The sequence below is a fragment of the Typopeltis vanoorti genome, chromosome 4 (genome assembly GCF_054136105.1).
Source record: "Typopeltis vanoorti isolate ZY-2024b chromosome 4, IOZ_Tvanoo_1.0, whole genome shotgun sequence".
NCBI classification, from domain to species: domain Eukaryota; kingdom Metazoa; phylum Arthropoda; class Arachnida; order Uropygi; family Thelyphonidae; genus Typopeltis; species Typopeltis vanoorti.
Genome location: NC_143552.1, coordinates 5,438,890 through 5,461,395, shown reverse-complemented (window position 1 = coordinate 5,461,395; position 22,506 = coordinate 5,438,890). Strand labels below are relative to the sequence as shown.

At 36.2% G+C, this 22,506-nt stretch overlaps 1 protein-coding gene across 2 annotated transcripts in view; it reads left to right on the top strand.

Moving 5' to 3' along the window:
- The window catches only part of SMC5 (structural maintenance of chromosomes 5), a 752,645-nt gene that overhangs the window by 45,673 nt on the left and 684,466 nt on the right, over nt 1-22,506 (top strand). For both annotated transcript variants that reach the window (XM_090391623.1, XM_090391622.1), the window contains exons 4-5: nt 2,771-2,896; nt 18,595-18,807. In XM_090391623.1, the coding sequence (XP_090247749.1) occupies nt 2,771-2,896; nt 18,595-18,807 (339 nt within the window). The remainder of the gene's footprint in view (nt 1-2,770; nt 2,897-18,594; nt 18,808-22,506) is intronic.

The window sequence follows — 22,506 nt, the reverse complement described above, 5'->3', positions numbered from 1 at the left end:
ATGGTTCTGCGCTTAAAAAAATAACCAAAGTTTGACATTCTCTTCTGGAAGAAATATAAACCACATGATGGCATTTGTGTGTGTGTGTGTGTGTGTGCGCGCGTGCATCAAAAACCTATTAATACTCATTGCTATGTGGAAGATCGCATTTCATTTAACAGATAACCATTTACAAACTCTCTCCAGTTGATTTCTCAGAGATGCACTATTTCTGCATGATGTCTTTTTACAGGTATTTTTGCAGGTACTTTTCCACTGAACTGGCCACCATGCTGATGTTGATCAGTTGTGACTGATCGACATGGATATATTGTGGCAATTTTGTTATTAGTCAACATGATATTGACTAGTGACTTCTTTAAAAAGTCTTCTTTCTTAGTATAACCTTCTGTAGGAACCATAGGCACAAGTAAGTCTCATTGTTCATTTCTCAGTTCAGTTCAAAATTTCAGATTTTTTTGCCCACATCACTTTACTTAAAATTGCTTGCCATTTCAAGTTTATCTTAGTGTTAAATGTTCATATTGATCACTACTCCTTCCCTTTCCTCATCACCCTCATCTTATAGTTATTATTTTAATCTGAATGAGACATTTATTTTAGCAGCATTTGACCTCCTTTATTTTGGCACTCTACTAATTCTTTTGAAAGTTCCAATTCTTTTTTGTTGATAATTATCATGTTCATGTTTGACGAACTTCAATTTTTCTCAGGTGATTTGTTTCAGTAGTTGACATTTCACTGTTTGACCTGGTTTCCTGACAGACACAGCAATGGTTTTATTTAAGTGGGCAATATCCCATCTGGCATGATATTTCACATTCTATACCATCATTTTTGTTTGTGTGCGTGAGCCCATACAGAATACAGCCTTTTCATGTATACCTGAAATCACCAGACTATCTTCATTTGTTTATTATCCAGGTGGATACATAATAACAGAGTACATCATGAGAAGTTAATGATTTGACATGGACCATAAGTCTTAGTTGATTCTTCAAATGTTCTAGTCTTTGAGGAGGCTTTTTCCCAGTTAATCTGGTTTTGACTCTTTAGTGACCTGACACATAGTATATTTGCCAAAATACTTGAATTTTTTTTTTTTTTTTTTTGTCAGGATGGCAGGAAAAAGATTGAGAATAAGACTAAGATGTAGGTGGATGATGCAGTTGGAAGAGCCCTAGACAACATAAATATAAGATCTGACGATATTGGAGTGGATTATTACTAATCTCTTGTCAATGATTTGGAGATAGTGTTGACAGAAGATGAGTGATAATGTAAATTTAATTTTGTAGTGCCGTTATAGTATTCTGTACACCCCCTTCACTTTACATGTCAGGAAATTGATGATGTTTAGATGCTTTTTTAAAATTAAAAATGTATACCTTTGTTTTTAGATATTTTACATGTACAGTATTCTCTCTCAGTTATCTGACCACAGTGGGAAAGCAATTTGCCAGTTGAATGGTTGGATAACAAAGTATGAGGCTCCTTTAGAAAGTAAGATCTGTTCAGAATTTACTGATCAAATAAGATGTGAGAGAGGTCATGGTAGCATAGAGTGAATCATTAGCTAGTTATTAAGTTATTATCACAACACTCATAATTTATAATGAGTGGTGTGATTAAAAAGATCCTGCCAGTTCTGAGGTTTGTGGTGTGTTATGGTTTGGTGGAAACAATAGTGCTGCAGATATTCGGTGATGACTGCATAAGGTTTATAGGTCTAACATAATGAGTGACAATACAGTTAGGCAGTGATGTTGTTTGTTTAAAGAAGGGTGCAACAATTTTCATGATGAGTGCTGTGGACTGCCAAGTGTAGTGACAGATGATTTGGTGGAAAGAGTGAACATGAAAATTTTTGAGAATCATCATTTCACAATTATGGAACTTTCTTTTAAATTCCTGGAAGTTTCATGCTCAGTCATTCATGAAATTGTGTGGCAAATGGTTTACAGTAATGCTGAACAATGCATGAATGTTAACAAGTGGAATCAGCTCAAAATTGTTTTAAGCATTATGAAAATGATGGAGATGAACTTTTTTCTCATATTCTGACTGGTGGCAAAATGTGGATTTTTACACAAATGTCAAGTTCACAACAATAATTAATGCAGTGGTGCCATTCATCATTTCCAAAAGCAAAAAAATTCAAACAGGCATAGCTGGTCAAAAAAAAAAATGATGGCCACTGTCTTCTGGGATCAAAAAGGGATCTTGCTCATTCATTTTCTTCATTGTGAAACACTGCAGAAACTGGGACGAGCAATTCAGAACAAAAGATGAGGAATGCCATTATCAGGGATTGTGTTTTTGCATGACAACGTGTGAGTTCACACTGCAGTCTGAACTCTCCACCGAATTCAGAAGTTTGGGTAGGAACTTTTCGACTGCCCACCCTATATCTCTGACCTCGCATCCAGTGACTACCTCTTGTTCCTGCATATGAAGTTGTGGCTCCCATCTCAGCACTTCTAAGAAGATGAGGAATATATGTAGGTATTTTAGTATATAATAAAACTTTTTTCTTCTCTACCAGTTTTTTTTTTAAATTGTTGATGGGACCTTACTTACTGGATGCACCTCATATTATTACATGTGCTGTACCAGAATTTGGTTGATACACAAAATCACAAAATCACATTTACAGGTTATTGAGGGTTCAGGTCATTTGATGGTCTGATAATTGAGAGAGCACTGTATAATAAATACATACCCAAAATATTTGCAGGTCACTGATTTTTAATTAGTAATGATTTTTCAGGTTCAAGAAAAAGTAAGTGAATATAATATTCAAGTAAATAATTTATGCCAGTTTTTACCTCAAGAACGAGTGGCAGAGTTCTCAAAGATGTCACAACAAGAACTTCTGGAAAATACTGAGCAAGCTGTGAGTATGATCTCTTTTCTGAACTGAATTTGTTGATTAATTTAAGATGCATATTAAATATTAAGGAAGCCTACAAATTGAAAGGTGAATTGGAGCTTTCATTCTAGTAATTTACTGTCTCACTTCATTACAATGTGATTTTCAAAGTATTCATTTTCTTTTTATGGCTGGAGGAGGTTAGATAAGGATATTTTAAGAAACTAGGAAAAATATAAAGTAGAAATATAAATAAAATATAAATTATTAATTAATATCCTTCTTTTTGAATCTTATTAAATTCAACTGTTTAAGCCTAGTCATTAAAAAAGGATCTGCTCCATAGCCAAAAATAGCTTAGCATTTTTTTTTATTATTTTTTTTATTCATGTTGTAAACATTTTAGGATCATCATGATTTTCAGTAATATAAGGTATAAAATAGATATTTCTTTATTTTAAAATAATAATATAAGGGGAATTTCATCAGCCTGAATGATAAAAGAATAAAAGTTCTTTCATTGGCTCTAGTGCAGGATTTCCAATTTCCAAATGAACTACCACTCATAATTAAAATTTTTTTTTTTTTATTATTATTATTATTCAGGCCAACATGGAGTCAAAAGATTCATTGTGGGAGGTCCTTCCTACGAAACACAAAGTCTATCATACCACTCCTTGAACTCATTGACCGTTCTTGCTCTCTGTCAGGCAGTGCATACCACAGTTCAACCAACCTCCATGCAAAGAAGCTCTTGCTCACAGCTTCCTTTTGCAACTTCCAGAGATGGCCTCATGTCATTGCTCCTTCCTGCTGTTCCACCAAGTGAAACAACTCCTCAGTGTCAACCCTGTAACTACTTCTCAACAGTTTAAAAGTCTCAATCATATCACCTCTCTTTCTTCTATCTACCAAACTCTGCAGTCCACATTCCCTCAGCAGTCCTCATAACTGACATTGTACAATCCTAAAACCATCTTTGTTATTCACCTCTGTACCCTTTCCACAGTTAATTTATCCACTTCAAACCCTAGGGACCAAATTTGAGAACAATAGTGTAAGTGTGGTCTGATCAAGGTCTTATACAATAGAATGATAACTCTTTTATCTCCTCTGGGATACTTTCACCACCTTTGTAATATGTTCCCTGAATTTCAGTTTTCTATCAATCATCATCCCCAGATCTCATGTCTCCCTCACCTCCTCCAGTACAGATCCTCCCATCAATGTATCCCAAACTTCAAGACTTTACATTTTGCTGCATTAAACTGTTACTCCCATTCATTTGCCAATTTGTCTAGTTTATTCAAATCCTCTTGCAGGGATGCCGAATCTGCACTATTACTGATAACCCGTCCCAGCTTCACATCATCTGCAAACAGCTGAATATCCCCCTGCAATCCATTGACAATGTCATCGATATAAAGGTGTTAAACAATACAGGTCCTAGTATTGAGCCCTGTGGAACCACACTTGTAACCTTCTGCCTCCTTGATACTGCCCATCATACACAACTCTCTGATACTTGTCAGACGGACAATCTCTTGAATCAAGTTGACTAACCCCAACATCTAAACCCATGTGCTATAACTTAAATATCAGCTTATCATGTGGCATCCTGTCAAATGCCTTTGCAAAATCCAAAAAAAAAAATGGCAGTATATGCCTTTCCCTCATAAAAGGCAATCATATTGCTAAAGCAAGAGTGCCCCTTAACAAATCCATGTTGACTCTCACAGATAACATTACCCTCATCTGCCCAACACTGTATATGGTCCCTCACTAATTTATTATTATTATGTAACACTTCCAGGGAGTCCAAGATTTCCTATAATTTCTCCAAGATCTTAACAAATACCGATGAAACACAAACTGACCTATAGGTAGACACATCCAGTCTGCTTCTGCTCTTATACAGTGGCACTATCTTACCTTCCTTCCTTCCATTCCTTGGATACCTTTTCCATAGCCAGACTTTCACTGAAAAGCCAAGTCAACAGAGCTGTCAGTTCTTTAGCACATTCTGTCAGAACCATTGGTGAAATACCATCCAATCCCACAGCTTTACTGACATCCAGGGTACTCAGTATTTGGAACACACTCTAAACCTCGAACCTGCCCTATCCGTCTAGTATTCAAACTTACTTCTCCAGGATGAAATACTCCAATAAAGTGTTCGCCAAACAACTCTACTATATCCTCGGCATCAGTCACTCTATTCTCATTTTTATCCCACAATGTCATTCTTCCACAATCATTTCTCCTCCTACTGACCACATAGCTAAAAAATTCCCTAGGATTATTTGATTTTTTAACGATACTTGCGACATAATGATTAGAAATATATACACGTTAACACAAGAATAATGTTTAATTTGCCAAATATTTCGGTCTGAATATTACAGACCATCTTCAGTGGTTACATAGGAATAGTTTTTTTTTCAAAAAAAAAAGTGGAATACGAACAATTGATCATTCACACATAGAACGAGCTGCATGATGTCATATCACTAAGTATTAGAAGAGTAAACATTTTTAAAGTCATAATTAAAGATATTAATTCAGAAATTCATATAATAATCTTAAATAACATTAGACTAATATAGGAAATTTACAAAAAAAAAAAAAAAAAAAAAAATGAATGTGTTATCCTGATTAAACTTTCCCAAATTTTTGATATAGATATACAGTCATTACGATTCAAGTTAGGACGTTGAAGTAAGGCCTTCACACTTTCTTTAAATAAATGATCAGATTTGTAGCGACATCTGTGTAGGTCTTGAATTCTTTTTTCTATAGAACGTCCAGTTTGTCCAAAGTAGGAAAGATTACAATTACAAGGAACTTGATACACACCAGGTAGAGACAAGGTTGAGCATTTATCTTTAGATGAAGGAAAATGGGTGGATAATTTGTTAATAGGAGTATAAGTGGCTGTTAAATCATATTTCTTCAGAATTCTTGAAATTGGTTCTGAAATCCCGGAAATGTTAGGAATTGGAATTCGTCATATTGAATCTTTGCTGTTCTGTGTTGGATTGTAAGAATTGAAAAGATGTTGTGTACTCTTTTCGGAGAAGCCATTTACTTTCATGTGATGTTTGATAGCCGAGAGTTCTTCCTGTAATAAATGAGAAGTTAAACAGTTAGTTTTGGCTCGTCGGATTAAACATTTTATGTATAATAAATTTAGTTTAATCCTTTATCCAAGTGTGAGCAAACAAAGTTTGCGCCTGAAAGTATCTTCAGGACTGGGTTAAGGTGGTACACACCAGGGCAACTCGTTGCAAAGGTGGAGCAAGCTACCAACACTCCTATCCTAGTATCTCCTATAATGCAAAACACATCTCCTTGCGGATATGTCTATTGTTATGCATTAAGGGAAGGGCCACTACCCAGACCGGTTTCGACCTTTATTGAGGTCTCTTCAGTGGGAGCCAGGCCCAAGTCGAGATATCAGGCAGAAGCATTAGCAGGTCATCTCCACCTATAGGAATTGCCAATTGGTGTGCCACCCTTTTTTAATAAATTACTCTGGATTTAGAGAAAGATGTTGAATAGGAGATACTAGGAGATACTAGGATAGGAGATACTAGGATAGGAGTGTTGGTAGCTTGCTCCACCTTTGCAACGAGTTGCCCTGGTGTGTACCACCTTAACCCAGTCCTGAAGATACTTTCAGGCGCAAACTTTGTTTGCTCACACTTGGATAAAGGATTAAACTAAATTTATTATACTCTAACCAATTGGAAAATAAACTTTCAACATCTTTCTCTAAATCCAGAGTAATTTATTAAAAAAGGGTGGCACACCAATTGGCAATTCCTATAGGTGGAGATGACCTGCTAATGCTTCTGCCTGATATCTCGACTTGGGCCTGGCTCCCACTGAAGAGACCTCAATAAAGGTCGAAACCGGTCTGGGTAGTGGCCCTTCCCTTAATGCATAACAATAGACATATCCGCAAGGAGATGTGTTTTGCATTATAGGAGATACTAGGATAGGAGTGTTGGTAGCTTGCTCCACCTTTGCAACGAGTTGCCCTGGTGTGTACCACCTTAACCCAGTCCTGAAGATACTTTCAGGCGCAAACTTTGTTTGCTCACACTTGGATAAAGGATTAAACTAAATTTATTATACTCTAACCAAGTGGAAAATAAACTTTCAACATCTTTCTCTAAATCCAGAGTAATTTATTAAAAAAGGGTGGCACACCAATTGGCAATTCCTATAGGTGGAGATGACCTGCTAATGCTTCTGCCTGATATCTCGACTTGGGCCTGGCTCCCACTGAAGAGACCTCAATAAAGGTCGAAACCGGTCTGGGTAGTGGCCCTTCCCTTAATGCATAACAATAGACATATCCGCAAGGAGATGTGTTTTGCATTATAGGAGATACTAGGATAGGAGTGTTGGTAGCTTGCTCCACCTTTGCAACGAGTTGCCCTGGTGTGTACCACCTTAACCCAGTCCTGAAGATACTTTCAGGCGCAAACTTTGTTTGCTCACACTTGGATAAAGGATTAAACTAAATTTATTATACTCTAACCAAGTGGAAAATAAACTTTCAACATCTTTCTCTAAATCCAGAGTAATTTATTAAAAAAGGGTGGCACACCAATTGGCAATTCCTATAGGTGGAGATGACCTGCTAATGCTTCTGCCTGATATCTCGACTTGGGCCTGGCTCCCACTGAAGAGACCTCAATAAAGGTCGAAACCGGTCTGGGTAGTGGCCCTTCCCTTAATGCATAACAATAGACATATCCGCAAGGAGATGTGTTTTGCATTATAGGAGATACTAGGATAGGAGTGTTGGTAGCTTGCTCCACCTTTGCAACGAGTTGCCCTGGTGTGTACCACCTTAACCCAGTCCTGAAGATACTTTCAGGCGCAAACTTTGTTTGCTCACACTTGGATAAAGGATTAAACTAAATTTATTATACTCTAACCAAGTGGAAAATAAACTTTCAACATCTTTCTCTAAATCCAGAGTAATTTATTAAAAAAGGGTGGCACACCAATTGGCAATTCCTATAGGTGGAGATGACCTGCTAATGCTTCTGCCTGATATCTCGACTTGGGCCTGGCTCCCACTGAAGAGACCTCAATAAAGGTCGAAACCGGTCTGGGTAGTGGCCCTTCCCTTAATGCATAACAATAGACATATCCGCAAGGAGATGTGTTTTGTATTATAGGAGATACTAGGATAGGAGTGTTGGTAGCTTGCTCCACCTTTGCAACGAGTTGCCCTGGTGTGTACCACCTTAACCCAGTCCTGAAGATACTTTCAGGTGCAAACTTTGTTTGCTCACACTTGGATAAAGGATTAAACTAAATTTATTATACTCTAACCAAGTGGAAAATAAACTTTCAACATCTTTCTCTAAATCCAGAGTAATTTATTAAAAAAGGGTGGCACACCAATTGGCAATTCCTATAGGTGGAGATGACCTGCTAATGCTTCTGCCTGATATCTCGACTTGGGCCTGGCTCCCACTGAAGAGACCTCAATAAAGGTCGAAACCGGTCTGGGTAGTGGCCCTTCCCTTAATGCATAACAATAGACATATCCGCAAGGAGATGTGTTTTGCATTATAGGAGATACTAGGATAGGAGTGTTGGTAGCTTGCTCCACCTTTGCAACGAGTTGCCCTGGTGTGTACCACCTTAACCCAGTCCTGAAGATACTTTCAGGCGCAAACTTTGTTTGCTCACACTTGGATAAAGGATTAAACTAAATTTATTATACTCTAACCAAGTGGAAAATAAACTTTCAAACATTTTATGATTCCTGTTTTTTGACAAGGATAATGAGCAGATTCTTTGAGAATATAACGACCTGTGAAAGTTGGTTTTCTGTAAACTGTTGTTGTAAGAATACCAGAAGGTGAACAGATCAGAAGGACGTCTAAAAAAGATAACTTGTTGTCTTTTTCAATCTCCATGGTAAACTTTATACGAGGATGTAAGGAATTGATACTGCTTAAAAAGGAAGGTAAGGAATCTCTGTTGTGAGGCCATACAGCAAAGATGTCTTCTATATATCTAACCCAAAAGGATGGGTGAGGGAATATAGATGAGAACAGGACTTCTTCTAGATGTTCTAAATAAAAGTTGGCAAGAGCAGGAGAAAGTGGACTTCCCATGGCTGTTCCTTCCACTTGGTTGTAAAATTTGTTTTGACATAAGAAATATCCAGAATGCATTACGAAATCAAATAAATTTATAATATCTTGTGGGAAGATGTCAGCAGGTAATTCTAAAGTCTCTTTGAGAGGTACATTCGTATATAAAGATTCTATATCAAAGAATACCATAAGATCTGTAGGTTGTAAAGTGATATTTTTCAAAAAAGAGCGCGAGTTGCCAATGTGTGATTTCAATAATTTAGATAGATATTTGACTATGCAATGAGTAGGAGAATCAATACAATCCACTATGGGACGAAGAGGAATATCTGTCTTGTGTATTTTTGGTAGACCATAAAACCTTGGAGGACTTGCAAAATGAGTTTTTTGTCTTTCAATAGTGTCTACATCCAAACTTATGACCTCATCTAGTAGGGAATTTAATTTCTTCAGTTGTCTGTTGGTTGGATCGTAATTGAGTTCTTGGTATGTTGAGCGATCTCGAAGTAAAAGGGAAAGTTTTCTTGTATAGTTTCAAGAGTCCATAATTACTGTCGCTTTCCCCTTGTCAGCTTTGGTAATGATGAGGTGACTGTTGTTTCTTAAAGAATGTATAGCTTTCTTTTCAGAAGGAGATATGTTCGAAGGAGGAAGCTTGGCTTTAAGTAGCGAAGAAGCAGCTTCTAGACGGAGAGCATTAGCTTTTTGACTTGACAGATGAGAGAGGTTCCGTTCAATATTAACTAGAAAATCTAGATATGGAATCTTTTTAGGGACTATAGAGAAATCATGTCCTTTTGAGAGGATGAGTGTTTCATGCCGACCGGATACGTTGATGATCCAATTATCTGGAACTTGGAAAGGCTTGATTTATTTAGAAACAAGAACATCATATTTGTGGTTAAGATGTTGATTCTGTTTTTTATACGAACGTTGTAAATTTCTTTTTTCTATAGAAAAAAAGAATTCAAGAGCATCAGTCATCAATTCTGCACAACAAACCTGAGAAATCTGGATTAGCTCAGCATGGATTAGAAACAAGCCACAACATCCTTTTGAACGTTTATTCAAAGAAAGTGTGGAGGCCTTACTTCAACGTCCTAATTTGAATTGTAATGACTGTATATCTATATCAAAAATTTGGGAAAGTTTAATCAGGATAACACATTAATTTTTTTTTTTTTTTTTTGTAAATTTCTTATATTAGTCTAATATTATTTAAGATTATTATATGAATTTCTGAATTAATATCTTTAATTATGACTTTAAAAATGTTTACTCTTCTAATACTTAGCGATATGAGATCACGCAGCTCGTTCTATGTGTGAATGATCAATTGTTCATATTCCACTTTTTTTTTTAAACTATTCCTATGTAGCCACTGAAGATGGTCCGTAATATTCAGACCGAAATATTTGGCAAATTAAACATTATTCTTGTGTTAACGTGTATATATTTCTAATCCCTAGGATTATCTTTTGCTTCTTAGTGCCAATCTCTTCTCATATTCCACTGTTGCCTTCCTTACTGTATTAGTCACTCTCCAGGCTTGAGTGTTATATTCTTCATGCATCTGCTCTCCACCCCTCTCCTCATATCTCTTCCATAACCTCTTTTTCACCTGCAGTTCCTGTTTGTTATTGTTTGTTATCCACTTTATACCAGATGGTGTCCTCTTCTTCCACTCATGGAATACAGCTTACTATTGCTGCTAACAAATATTCCTTCACAGTTTCCCAAGCATTAATGATTTCTCAGCCTTCCAATTCTGGCCTCCATAGAACTGCCTCAAGTTGATATCTAAGACTATTATATTCACCTGCCCTATAATTACACATACGTTCCATTTTCTTTGATACTCCTGCATGTCTATTCATCTTCCAAGTGAAAACCACATGGTCACTCTCTCCAACAGGGGGGGGGGATGTCATCTCAGTTATTATCAGCTCTTCTGATGCAATGACCAAATCCAAAACTCTTGAACCTCTTGTTCCCTCTATTACATGTTGCCTAAGACATCTGTCCCTCAAGAAATCCAGAAATTTCATTTCCTTATTACTACATGCATTTTCCTCTTCCCAACTTATACTGCTGTAGTTAAAATCTCCCATAACAGTTATTCTTCTTTCACTTGCCAAGCTCAACTGCCTAAACATCTCCTGCTTGTGGCTTGTAGCAACACCCCACTAAATATCCTGTCTTGCCCACCTCTACATTATACCATGTGCTTTCAAAACCATTAGTGTCACTGCCTTCCAAAGCCTCTAAGAGTAGAGGACATAAGTCATCACTTATCATAAGCAGTACTCCACCATCATGTTTTCTCTTCCCATTCTGCCAAAAAACGCTATACCCTGCTACTTCTATTTCTGTTATTATATCATTTTCCATCATCCACATCTCAGAGATCCCAATAATCTTTGGCCAGGCTGAATGCTATCGACACCACCAATTCATCTCTTTATTCCAGAATCTCCTGGCATTAAGTATAAAGCATAAAAATGTCACTACTTGTGTACTTATCATTATCCCCTGCAGACTCCACTAGACTCAGTGTGACCTGATGTCACCTTCCCCTAAACCTCTATTCCCACAAGAGGCCACCCCTGCTACCATCCACCCTGGGAATTCTAGTTTCCCTGCATTGACATGCCAGAAAACAGCAATCTCTCCAGATGCCTACGTCCTTCCTCATTCATATGCAAGTGGTCTCTTGCATACAGCTCCTTTCTGTCTTCAAATGCCCTCCAAGCATCTACATATTTGAATCCTCTCTTCTGACACATTCTAGCTATTATGTTATTCATTATTCCTGCTCTTATGCTCAGCTTGTCATTATCATACCTGGGTAATGCACACACACTATCATTCCTGTCTGCATTTTCTTTTGTACAACCTCAAGCATGAATCTCAGATCTCTCGCCACCTGATTTACACTGCCTCTCAAGTCATTCATGCCCACCATCACAATCATCTTATCCACCCTTTTACCCTGCTTAATTGCCATAGTCACTCTTTCTATCATTCCTGCAGGCAAACACTCCTCTGGCATCCCATCTTGCACACCACAGATTGAGTCTCCATACATCATACCCCTTACCACTTTGTTCCTTGATTGCTCACTTGCATTCTTCACTCTTTCTCTCACTGTTCCCATACTTAACTACTGTCCTGGTATCGCTCTATCCCTGGTTCCAGCACTCCCTTGCATTCTTCTCATTCCCTCTCTGCAACTGTTTCCATTCTCTCTTCTATCATTTCCTCTCTCCTCTTCTGTCATTCCCATGACACACACTCTCTCTCTCTCTCATTCCCTCTCTTCTACTGTGTCTATTCTCTCCTCTTCTATCATTCCCATAACACTCATTCCTGTCTTCCACTGTTTCTATTCTCTTATCTACTATCAAATCCCATAACTCTCTCACTCCTACTCTGATTTGCCTTATCTAATCTTTCATACTTCTCATCTTATTCCCGAGACATCCCACCTCCTCTTTCAGCTCAGCTCATCTCTCTCTCTCTCTCTCTCTCTCTCTCTCTCTGCAAGTTAGCCACTCTTGCTCACCATTCGTCCTCCCAATCAGGACAATCTCTGAAAATTTCACAATAATTCAAGCCTTCCGCACTTCCTACTCTCATTTTTTCATGCATATTCTGCTCGTTATTCTCACCCTCTATCACACAGTTGTAATAGGTTCTTTTGTGTGCTTGTAACAGAGGTATTTCACTGCCAGTATGAGTGTGGTTAACAAAGCCAGTTTCAGGCTTTGTTAACCAGACTGTATTCTCTGTTGACTTAAACCACAACTTAACTTTAAATATCAGATCTTTGTTTTAGTTATTGTTTTGTTAGATATTGATATTGGGGTTTTTACCTACCAGTGGAAGAGAAGAGGTTGTATTCACTTACGGATAGAGCAACTTCAATAGATTTTCTACCACTCTATTAACTTATTCCATTTCCTTATTCAATATGTATAGTCTGTTAGACTATACATACTGAATCATTTGTTATGCTTTAAGTGTCAGAAATGCAGTCATGGTGAGACTTCTGGTTGTGGCTTTGTCTGTGCTTGCTGCAGCAGTAAAGAGAATGAAAATAAAGATTGAAGAACAAAATACTTCTATGCACTAATTATGAGGGTGATCATCTGGCCTGCTCCCATACATGCCAGAGGTGGAAGGCTAAGAAAGAGATTTAGAAGATCAGTATACAGTAGAAAGCAATAACAGTATATTACAACATCTAGTGGAAAAAACCTCTAGATGTTGTAATATACTGTCATTGCCTTCTGCTGTATACTGATCTTCTAAATCTCTTTCTTATCCTTCCACCTCTGGCATGTATGGGAGGCCAGATGATAACCCGCATAATTGAAAAAATAAAACTTAACTCCACAACCACTAACAGATGAGGTGTATATCTTTGTTCTCCCAGAGAAACATAAAACCATCAAGATACTTACTATCATGGCTAGTTGAATTTAATAGTCTTGGATATTTTACTTGAGGAGGAAGAGATAGACCCTGATCATCAACAGCTACACCCTGCTTTCTTCCCTCCAAAATGCAAGACTAATAACGCCTCATAACAATGGAATTCAAATGGATCCACCAAGAATAAATCTTGAAAGCATTCCTACAATGGAATTGTCTTGGATTTCACCAAAACATCAATAATATTAGCACTGTCCTGCAGAGGTCTAAGCCAGTGTGCTTTTGCTTGAGAGATGTACTTAAAACCTGGTGAAGATCCCATATTGCAGAATATGACCATCATCTATAAGGATAAGAAACCAGATAGCTCTACACATGGAAGAGTAGGACTTCTTATTACAATTTGCTCTGTCTACTTAACACATGGCATTGATCACATCATGTTGCACTCGCCACTTCTATACTTGTAATAGAGAATTTAATTATTTTTATTTTTATTTGATTCTTATCCATGAAAGGTCTTATCCGTGAAACCCTTAGTATGTTAATAATATGGGTGGACTTAAGGATTTTTATTTTTATTTATTTTTACCTGGTCTGGAAATCCTGCTTTAGAGACCAAACATGCAACTTTTTTGTATCTGTCCATATCCATAGTGCATGCAGAAATTTAATGAATAAGAAACTTAATGCAGAAATTAAGATATTTTAGTCAGAGAGACTCAGATATAACATGAAAACATGTTCTTCACCAATCCTTTCACTAAGGTAAAAAGCAGCAACAAATTTTCTTGCACGCAATCACACAAAAAAATGACAACTTATACCTATGTATTCAACATATGCCTTACTTCAAGCATATTCAGATATAACTTAAAACAAGTACCAAAAAGGTTTCAGGGCAGTTTGTCCAATTATTTTCTTCCAATCAAAATCTTGTACATTCCTCTATTTCGTCCATTACTTTTCTCGTCCAGTAGGACATTTCGGGCAATCTTATTCGTCCAATGCTATTTGTACAATTGAAAATAATTGGACGAAATGGCCTGAAAGCACCTGGGTTTGAGGTTATTCGTCCAATCCTATTTCGATTTGAAAATAATTGGACGAAATGTCCTAGTCAGTTGACACAAAAGAGAAGGGGCGCAAGACAATATACATGGTCCACCCTCACACGTTAGGTTAGTCAGTTGACACATTGGTTAGTCAGGTTAGTTAGTTGGCACAGTAGTAGGTAGTCATTTGACACAGCTGGCAATAATAGTCAGTTGACACAAATGAGAAGGGCACGAGACAATATGCATGGTCCGAATGATAAATGCACGTAAACACAAGAAAGATATTTAATTAACCAAATATTTCGATCTGGAAATAGCAGACCATCTTCAGTGGTATTACAAGAACAGTTTTAAAAAATACAAGCTAGAATACTAACAATAGATCGTTAAAAATTGAACACGCCGCATGATGTTATATCACTAAGTATTAAGTATAAAACGGAACATTTTGAAATAGAGACATGATTGAAAAAAAAACAAAAACAAATTAATGAGTAATCTTGATTAGACTTTCCCAGATTTTTGATATAGATATACAGTCATTACGATTCAGGTTGGGACGATGGAGTAAGTCCTCCATGCTTTCCTTGAACAAACGTTCAAACCTATAACGGGATCTATGTAAGAGGCGAGTCCTGGACCAAAAGATGCTGTGGTCAGTTTCAATCTGACTTTTCAAGTTTGTTGTGAAGAATGGAGGATTGATGTTCTTGGATTCTTTTTTCAAGAGAACGTCCAGTCTGTCCAAAATAGGAAAGATCACAGTTGCAAGGAATTTGATAAACTCCAGGAAGAGAGAAAGTTGAGATTTGTCTTTAGGAGAAGGAAAATGAGAAGACAATTTGTTGATAGGTGAATACGTAGTTGTTAAATCATATTTCTGTAAAATTCTTGCGATAGGTTCTGAAATACTGGAGATATAAGGAATAGGCACTCGACGTATTGAAACTTTGTTGTTTTGTGGAGGATTATAAGAATTGAGAAGATGTTGAGTACTTTTTTTAGAAAAGCCATTGAGTTCATGTGTTGGTGGATAGTAGAAAGTTCTTTCTGTAGATAATCAAAAGTAGAACAATTAGTTTTGGCTCTTCTGATGAGGCATTTTATAATTCCTATTTTTTGACAAGGATGATGGGCTGATTCTTTAAGAATATAACGACCTGTGAACGTTGGTTTCCTGTATACTGTAGTTGTAAGAATATTTGAAGGTGACCGGATGAGGAGAACGTCTAAAAAAGATAACTGGTTGTTTTCTTCTATTTCCATAGTAAACTTTATAACATAGTAAACATAGAAGAAAACAACCAGTTATCTTTTTTAGACGTTCTCCTCATCCGGTCACCTTCAAATATTCTTACAACTACAGTATACAGGAAACCAATGTTCACAGGTCGTTATATTCTTAAAGAATCAGCCCATCATCCTTGTCAAAAAATAGGAATTATAAAATGCCTCATCAGAAGAGCCAAAACTAATTGTTCTACTTTTGATTATCTACAGAAAGAACTTTCTACTATCCACCAACACATGAAACGCAATGGCTTTTCTAAAAAAAGTACTCAACATCTTCTCAATTCTTATAATCCTCCACAAAACAACAAAGTTTCAATACGTCGAGTGCCTATTCCTTATATCTCCAGTATTTCAGAACCTATCACAAGAATTTTACAGAAATATGATTTAACAACTACGTATTCACCTATCAACAAATTGTCTTCTCATTTTCCTTCTCCTGAAGACAAATGCTCAACTTTATCTCTTCCTGGAGTTTATCAAATTCCTTGCAACTGTGATCTTTCCTATTTTGGACAGACTGGGCGTTCTCTTGAAAAAAGAATCCAAGAACATCAATCCTCCATTCTTCACAACAAACCTTGAAAAGTCTGGATTATCTCAACATGGGATTGAAACTGACCACAGCATCTTTTGGTCCAGGACTCGCCTCTTACATAGATCCCATTATAGGTTTGAATGTTTGTTCAAGGAAAGCGTGGAGGCCTTACTCCATCGTCCCAACCTGAATCGTAATGACTGTATATCTATATCAAAAATCTGGGAAAGTCTAATCAAGATTACTCATCAATTTTTTTTTTTTTTTCCAATCATGTCTCTATTTCAAAATATTCCATTTCATACTTAAGTGATATAACATCATGCGGCGTGTTCTATTTTTAACGATCTATTGTTAGTATTCTAGCTTGTATTTTTTAAAACTGTTCTTGTAATACCACTGAAGATGGTCTGCTATTTCCAGACCGAAATATTTGGTTAAACACGAGAAATTAAATATCTTTCTTGTGTTTACATGCATTTATCATTCAGTCTTATGTCACAAGTATCCTTAAAACATCAAATATGCATGGTCCATCATCGCACGTTAGGTTAGTCAGTTGAGACATTGGTTAGTTAGGTTAGTCAGTTGACACATTGGTTGGTCAGATTAGTCAGTTGAGACATTGGTTAGTTATGTTAGGTTATAATTATACTATGCCACAGGTACCTCTAAAAATAGGTTAGGTTAGTCATTTGACACATTGGTTGGTCAGGTTAGTTAGGTTGGGTTAGTCAGTTGATACATTGGTTGGTCAGGTTAGTTAGGTTGGGTTAGTCAGTTGATACATTGGTTGGTCAGGTTGGTTAGGTTAGTCAGTTGACACATTGTCAACCAAAAACATTAACAGTTTACTTTAAGAAATAAAGACAATAGCTATATGGAACGTTCCAACATTTTCACTTGACAACTGTTAATTCCACAAATAGAGAATAGCTTTCCATCTAATCTTCACTCAAAAAACCCAAAAAATGACATGCAGTGAGGATACATAAATTTCTCAGGAGGAACGAACTTGAACAAATAAGGAATCCACAAAATACAACTATTCATTCTTTATATTTTTCTTCATTTCTTAAAGGGAATTACTTTACCTTATATTCTCCTGTCCCATTTTTTTAATACGTCTCTCTCTCTATATTAGTATATCTTCTCTCTCTCATGTCCATCAGCTATTTTTTTTTTTTTTTATCGCAGTAGAGAATATGTTGCGTTCTCTCAGTAGCGACTGCATGAAATCGCATTACAACAGATGGGTATCACAAGCAGCAAAGAGAAGTTTTTTTTTTTTTCAGTAATGTGGACTTGGATACTGTTATTTACAGCTTGAAGTTTCTTTTCTGCTTGATTTCATTGCACTCAGTATAAAAATAAAAAAGTCTACAGGCATTTTAATTTCAATGATGTATGAAGGTTTGTATACAATGGCGTAGCTAGGACGGGGCAGTCTGCCCCGCGCAGCAGTTTGAACTTTTGCAGTTAATTCTAAAATACAGTCTCGAGAACTCACTTCCAAATATTGTACTACAGCAAATTTTCCTCACAATTACTGTTAGTGTTGCTAGTTGTGAGAGGAGTTTTTCTAAATAAAATAGATTAAGAATTACCTACATTACTATGAAATAGACTTCGCCAACGTCATCGACGATTTTGATAACAGAAAAGCAAGAAAAATAACATTTTAGAATGTTGAAATTAAAGTTTTACTTCAAAAATAAACATCGTTTTATTTTATTTCCCTGTATGTCGTTTTGACTTTTTGTAGTATTTTTGGTGTGTATTTGAGGGGTGACAAACTCAGGGACTGTCCCGGTCAGCAACAGCTCTAGCTACGTCACTGTATGTATATCTTGCCACTTCCTCATGCTGCTTAATGATAAACCATGATAACATAGCAAGGAGATGCAGTTAGGCTTAAAGGCCTCTCTAATCAACCACTAATAGCAAAACTACAAGCACTGCTACTATGTTTTTCTTATAGTACAATATCGTTTAACAAATATTGTATCAATATAATAATATTTTGTATATCTTTTTATTTTTTCAATTACGTAAACTAACAATAATATTTTCCATAAACAAATTCATGGTAACATATTTAAATATCTTAATAAAGGCTTATCCTATCTATTGCATGTCTCACCATGGTTAAATAATCCATGAGTTCCCAAAATTACAAATTATGTTTTAGAAAATGAATTTGCATAGTTATTTTGGGGTTTATTAAGAGACATAAATTTCATATATTTAAAATTTTCTCTTTAGGTTTGCACACCACAGATGTTTCATGATCATCTGAAATTAAAAGAGTTGAGGACTGAAGTACGTAATTTGGAGGCATCATTGAAAATTGATGAACAAAAATTAGAAACAGAATCACAGAATGCATTTCGTCTACAGTCGGAAGCTGATACTTTTAAAGAAAAAGAAAGGCTTGTGGAAGAGATTGAACTACTGAAAATGAAACGTCCATGGGTTGTAAGTTAAATTTTTAACTGTTATGAAAATTTTAACACATATCTGTTTTTTTTAATGTGGTTCCCATGCATGAAATGTTTAAAGTTTTTGTAACCTGTAGCACATTTGTACTGTGTGAATGGGCTAAGTATTTTCTCTCCCTATTTTCTTATATGGAACTTTTTCAAGGAGCTTAAGGCTTTTAATTAGTTTCTGTGGAGAGGGTATCACACTGGGTGATGAAATTCATCTCTTATTAAAAACATTTACAAACATCCATGCCCATTGTGAGATTCAGACTGTAGTTTGTTGGTTGGATGTGCTAACCACTTGGCTGACAATGCTAAGTGGTGGTGGTCTAGACTTGGATTAAGATCAATATTTAGATTGATCCTTTTAGAAGATTGAAATATATGATCTGATAATATCTGACAATTTAACTCCCAAAAAATAAAATTATATGGAAGAAAATTGTTTATAGGAAGTTAGTAATCATATAAATTTAATCATTCAATTTGTAGCAAATTAGGTGATACAGTAGTTCAAATAACAGAAATGCCTTTGGTATTGTGTATCATTCAGACTTCATTTTGCAACTAATAATTCTTACTCAACATCACCAGAGTTAAAGATCAGTATTATCAATATAAAAAGCCTGAATGGCAAAGAAATGGAGCTAGCTGAGGAATTAGATAAGTACCAGATCGACATAATAGGGGTGACTGAAACAAAAAAGACAAAAACTGGTGAGATCTTTCTGAGCAATACATGCAAAATGTTATATTCAGGCAATGACAATCAAGGAAAAGGAGTAGCCATAGTCTTCAACACAAAATACGAGGCTAATCTTCTTGAATGGAAGTCAGTCTCAAGTAGAGTAATGTGGGCAAATATGAGAATGGGGAACTGGACAATGAGACTTATTTGTGCCTATGGTTCCACAGAAGGATCTACTAAGTTAGAAGTGGAGGAATTTTTTGAGGCTTTACAAAAAGCAACTGACACAATGAAAAAGGAAAAGTTGGTCATTGTTGGGGATCTAAATAGCACAGTAGGAAACGATTGTGAGATATACAAAAATATTTTGGGAAAATTTGGAGAAAAGAGCACAGCTAATAATAATGGCAATTATCTGTTGAATTTCTGCTCAGGACATGGACTGGTTATTACTAACACCATGTTCCAACATAAAAATGTGCATAAATTCACATGGAAAGAAGAGGCAAGGAATAAGAAAAGTCTCATTGACTATGTTATTGTTGATAGTGATGTTTTCTCCCTGGTGCAGGACACCAGAGTGTACAGAGGATTTGAAATAGGAAGCGATCACTATTTAGTCTTGAGCAGGATAAAATTGAATTTCATATTGAAAAGATTTACATGTAAGAAAGTTTTAAAGCGAATAAAAGATGAGCAGCTCTCAGATGTGAACTTTAGACAAAAATACACAAAGATTATTGAAGGAAAAATTTGACAACAGGAATCAAACCTTGGAGATTCAGTGGCAAGCTCTGAAGAAAGCCCTGATTGATTCAGGTAGAGAGGCATGTGGTGAAGTTGTCTGCAAGGATAGAAAAATTAGAACTCCGTGGTGAACACAAGAAGTTAAAGAGGCAGTGAAGGAAAAGAAGAAAGCATATCAAAAGTTCCTGACAAATAAGTCAGCTTGTACTCTTAGAGAATACAGAGACAAATGCAAGAATGCTAAACACTGTGTAAAACTAGCTAAACAAAAGTCATGGGATGTCTTTGGCAAGAATATAGAAAATAAATATCAAGAATGTGGCAAAATATTCTGGAGGTTGTTGAAAAAGCTTAGGAATGGAGGAAAGAGTGCTGTAAAAGGAATTAGAGATGATAAAGGTGACATGAAAATGAGAGAAAAAGATATCCTTGAAGTATGGAATAATTACTTTGAAAAACTGCTAAATGAAACAAGCAGTGATGACAGCACGGTTGTAAAAAAACACTGACCAGGCATGCAGTCAGGAATACATATCCATACTTGAAGTAGAAAAAGCCACCAAAGGCTTGAAATGTGGAAAGGCAGCAGGAGTAGATAATATTTGACCAGAAATGCTGAAGTATGGTGGTATAAGAGTCTTACAGTGGCTGCACTGCATAGTTCAGAAAGCCTGGATAGAGGGACAAATTCCTGATGATTGGAGTAGATCTCTCATAGTACCCATATATAAAAAGGGAAATAAAACTGAATCAGAGAATTACAGAGGTATTTCTATATTGAATGTTCATGGCAAGATCTATGCAAGTATACTTGAGTAATGGTTGAGAAGAATTGTGGAAGAAAAGCTTGGTGAAGAACAAGCTGGATTCAGGCCAAATAGAGGCTGTCAGGATCAGATCTTCACTTTACGACAAATAGTCGAGAAAGCATGGGAATATAACAAAGATCTGTATTTAAGTTTTGTCAATTTGAAAAAGGCATATGACAAGGTGCCAAGAGAGAAGCTATTCAATACGCTACAGTTATATGGTGTCAATTGGGCATTATATCAAGCGATACTTAGTCTTTATTTGAGTTGTAAGTCAGCAGTTAGAATTGAAGGAAGTACAGGAAGATGGTTTAATGTTAAATCTGGGGTGAGACAAGGATGTACATTATCCCCTCTGTTATTCATTATTTATATGGATTACATTATGGAGGAAAGTGGTATTAAACATGATATCAAAATTGGAGATGAAAAGTCAGCTCTTTGCTTTATGCGGATGATGTTATACTTCTAAATAAATCTGCTAAAAGTCTGCAAGATTCTCTGACTAAATTGAATAACTGTTGTAATAGATATGGTATGAAGGTCAGCAATAAAAAGACAAAGACAATGAAAATAGGCAGAGAATCATTGAAAATGTCAACTGTGTTGTGAATGGAGAACCTGTGGAACAAGTAAAACTTTTCAGCTACTTAGGCACGATTTTTAGTGAAGATGGTAAGTTAAATATAGAAATAGCAAACAGAATCAACAAAGCTGGTGTGGTGGGAAGTCAATTGAATAAATTCATATGGAATAAGAGAGAAATTAGTCGTTACACTAATATACAAGACAGTGTTCAAACCAGTTTTAACTTATGCATCTGAGAGCTGGGTCAGAAGTAAAACCCTTGACCAAAGAATAGAGATCACAAATATGAGAGCCCTGAGAAAGATTAGAGGCGTGAACAGATGGCATCAATGGCAATATCATATTAAAAACGTGAATATAAGGAAAGAACTTGACATTGTCAGCATCCAGGAATGCATTAGCAGAGCTAATCTCAGTGGTATGGTCACTTTAACAGAATGGGCGAGGAAAGAATAGCAAAACAAGTGTTCTCTACCAGGTTGGCAGCAAAACTACCCAGTGGAAGACCAAGATATAGGTGGATTGATACGGTACAAAGTGCCTTAGACAATAGAAATATAAATCTGATAATGTTGAGGTCTTGACATCTAACAGACTGATTTGGAGGAAAATTATAGATAGGAATTTAGTAATGATGTAATTTTTTTTTCATGTAGTACTATCATATCATCTACACCCCCTTGAGGGTACATGGCAGGAATTTGATGATGATAATAATTCTTGTTTTGGGTTCACTTAACAGTCAGAGCTGGATTGGTAGGAAATCTCCACATATCCTTTAAGGGATGAATGTGGAGCAGTTTGCATTTCTCACCTTCTGGTGTGTAGTTATTAGCTGTTCATTTGAATTAATGAAAAA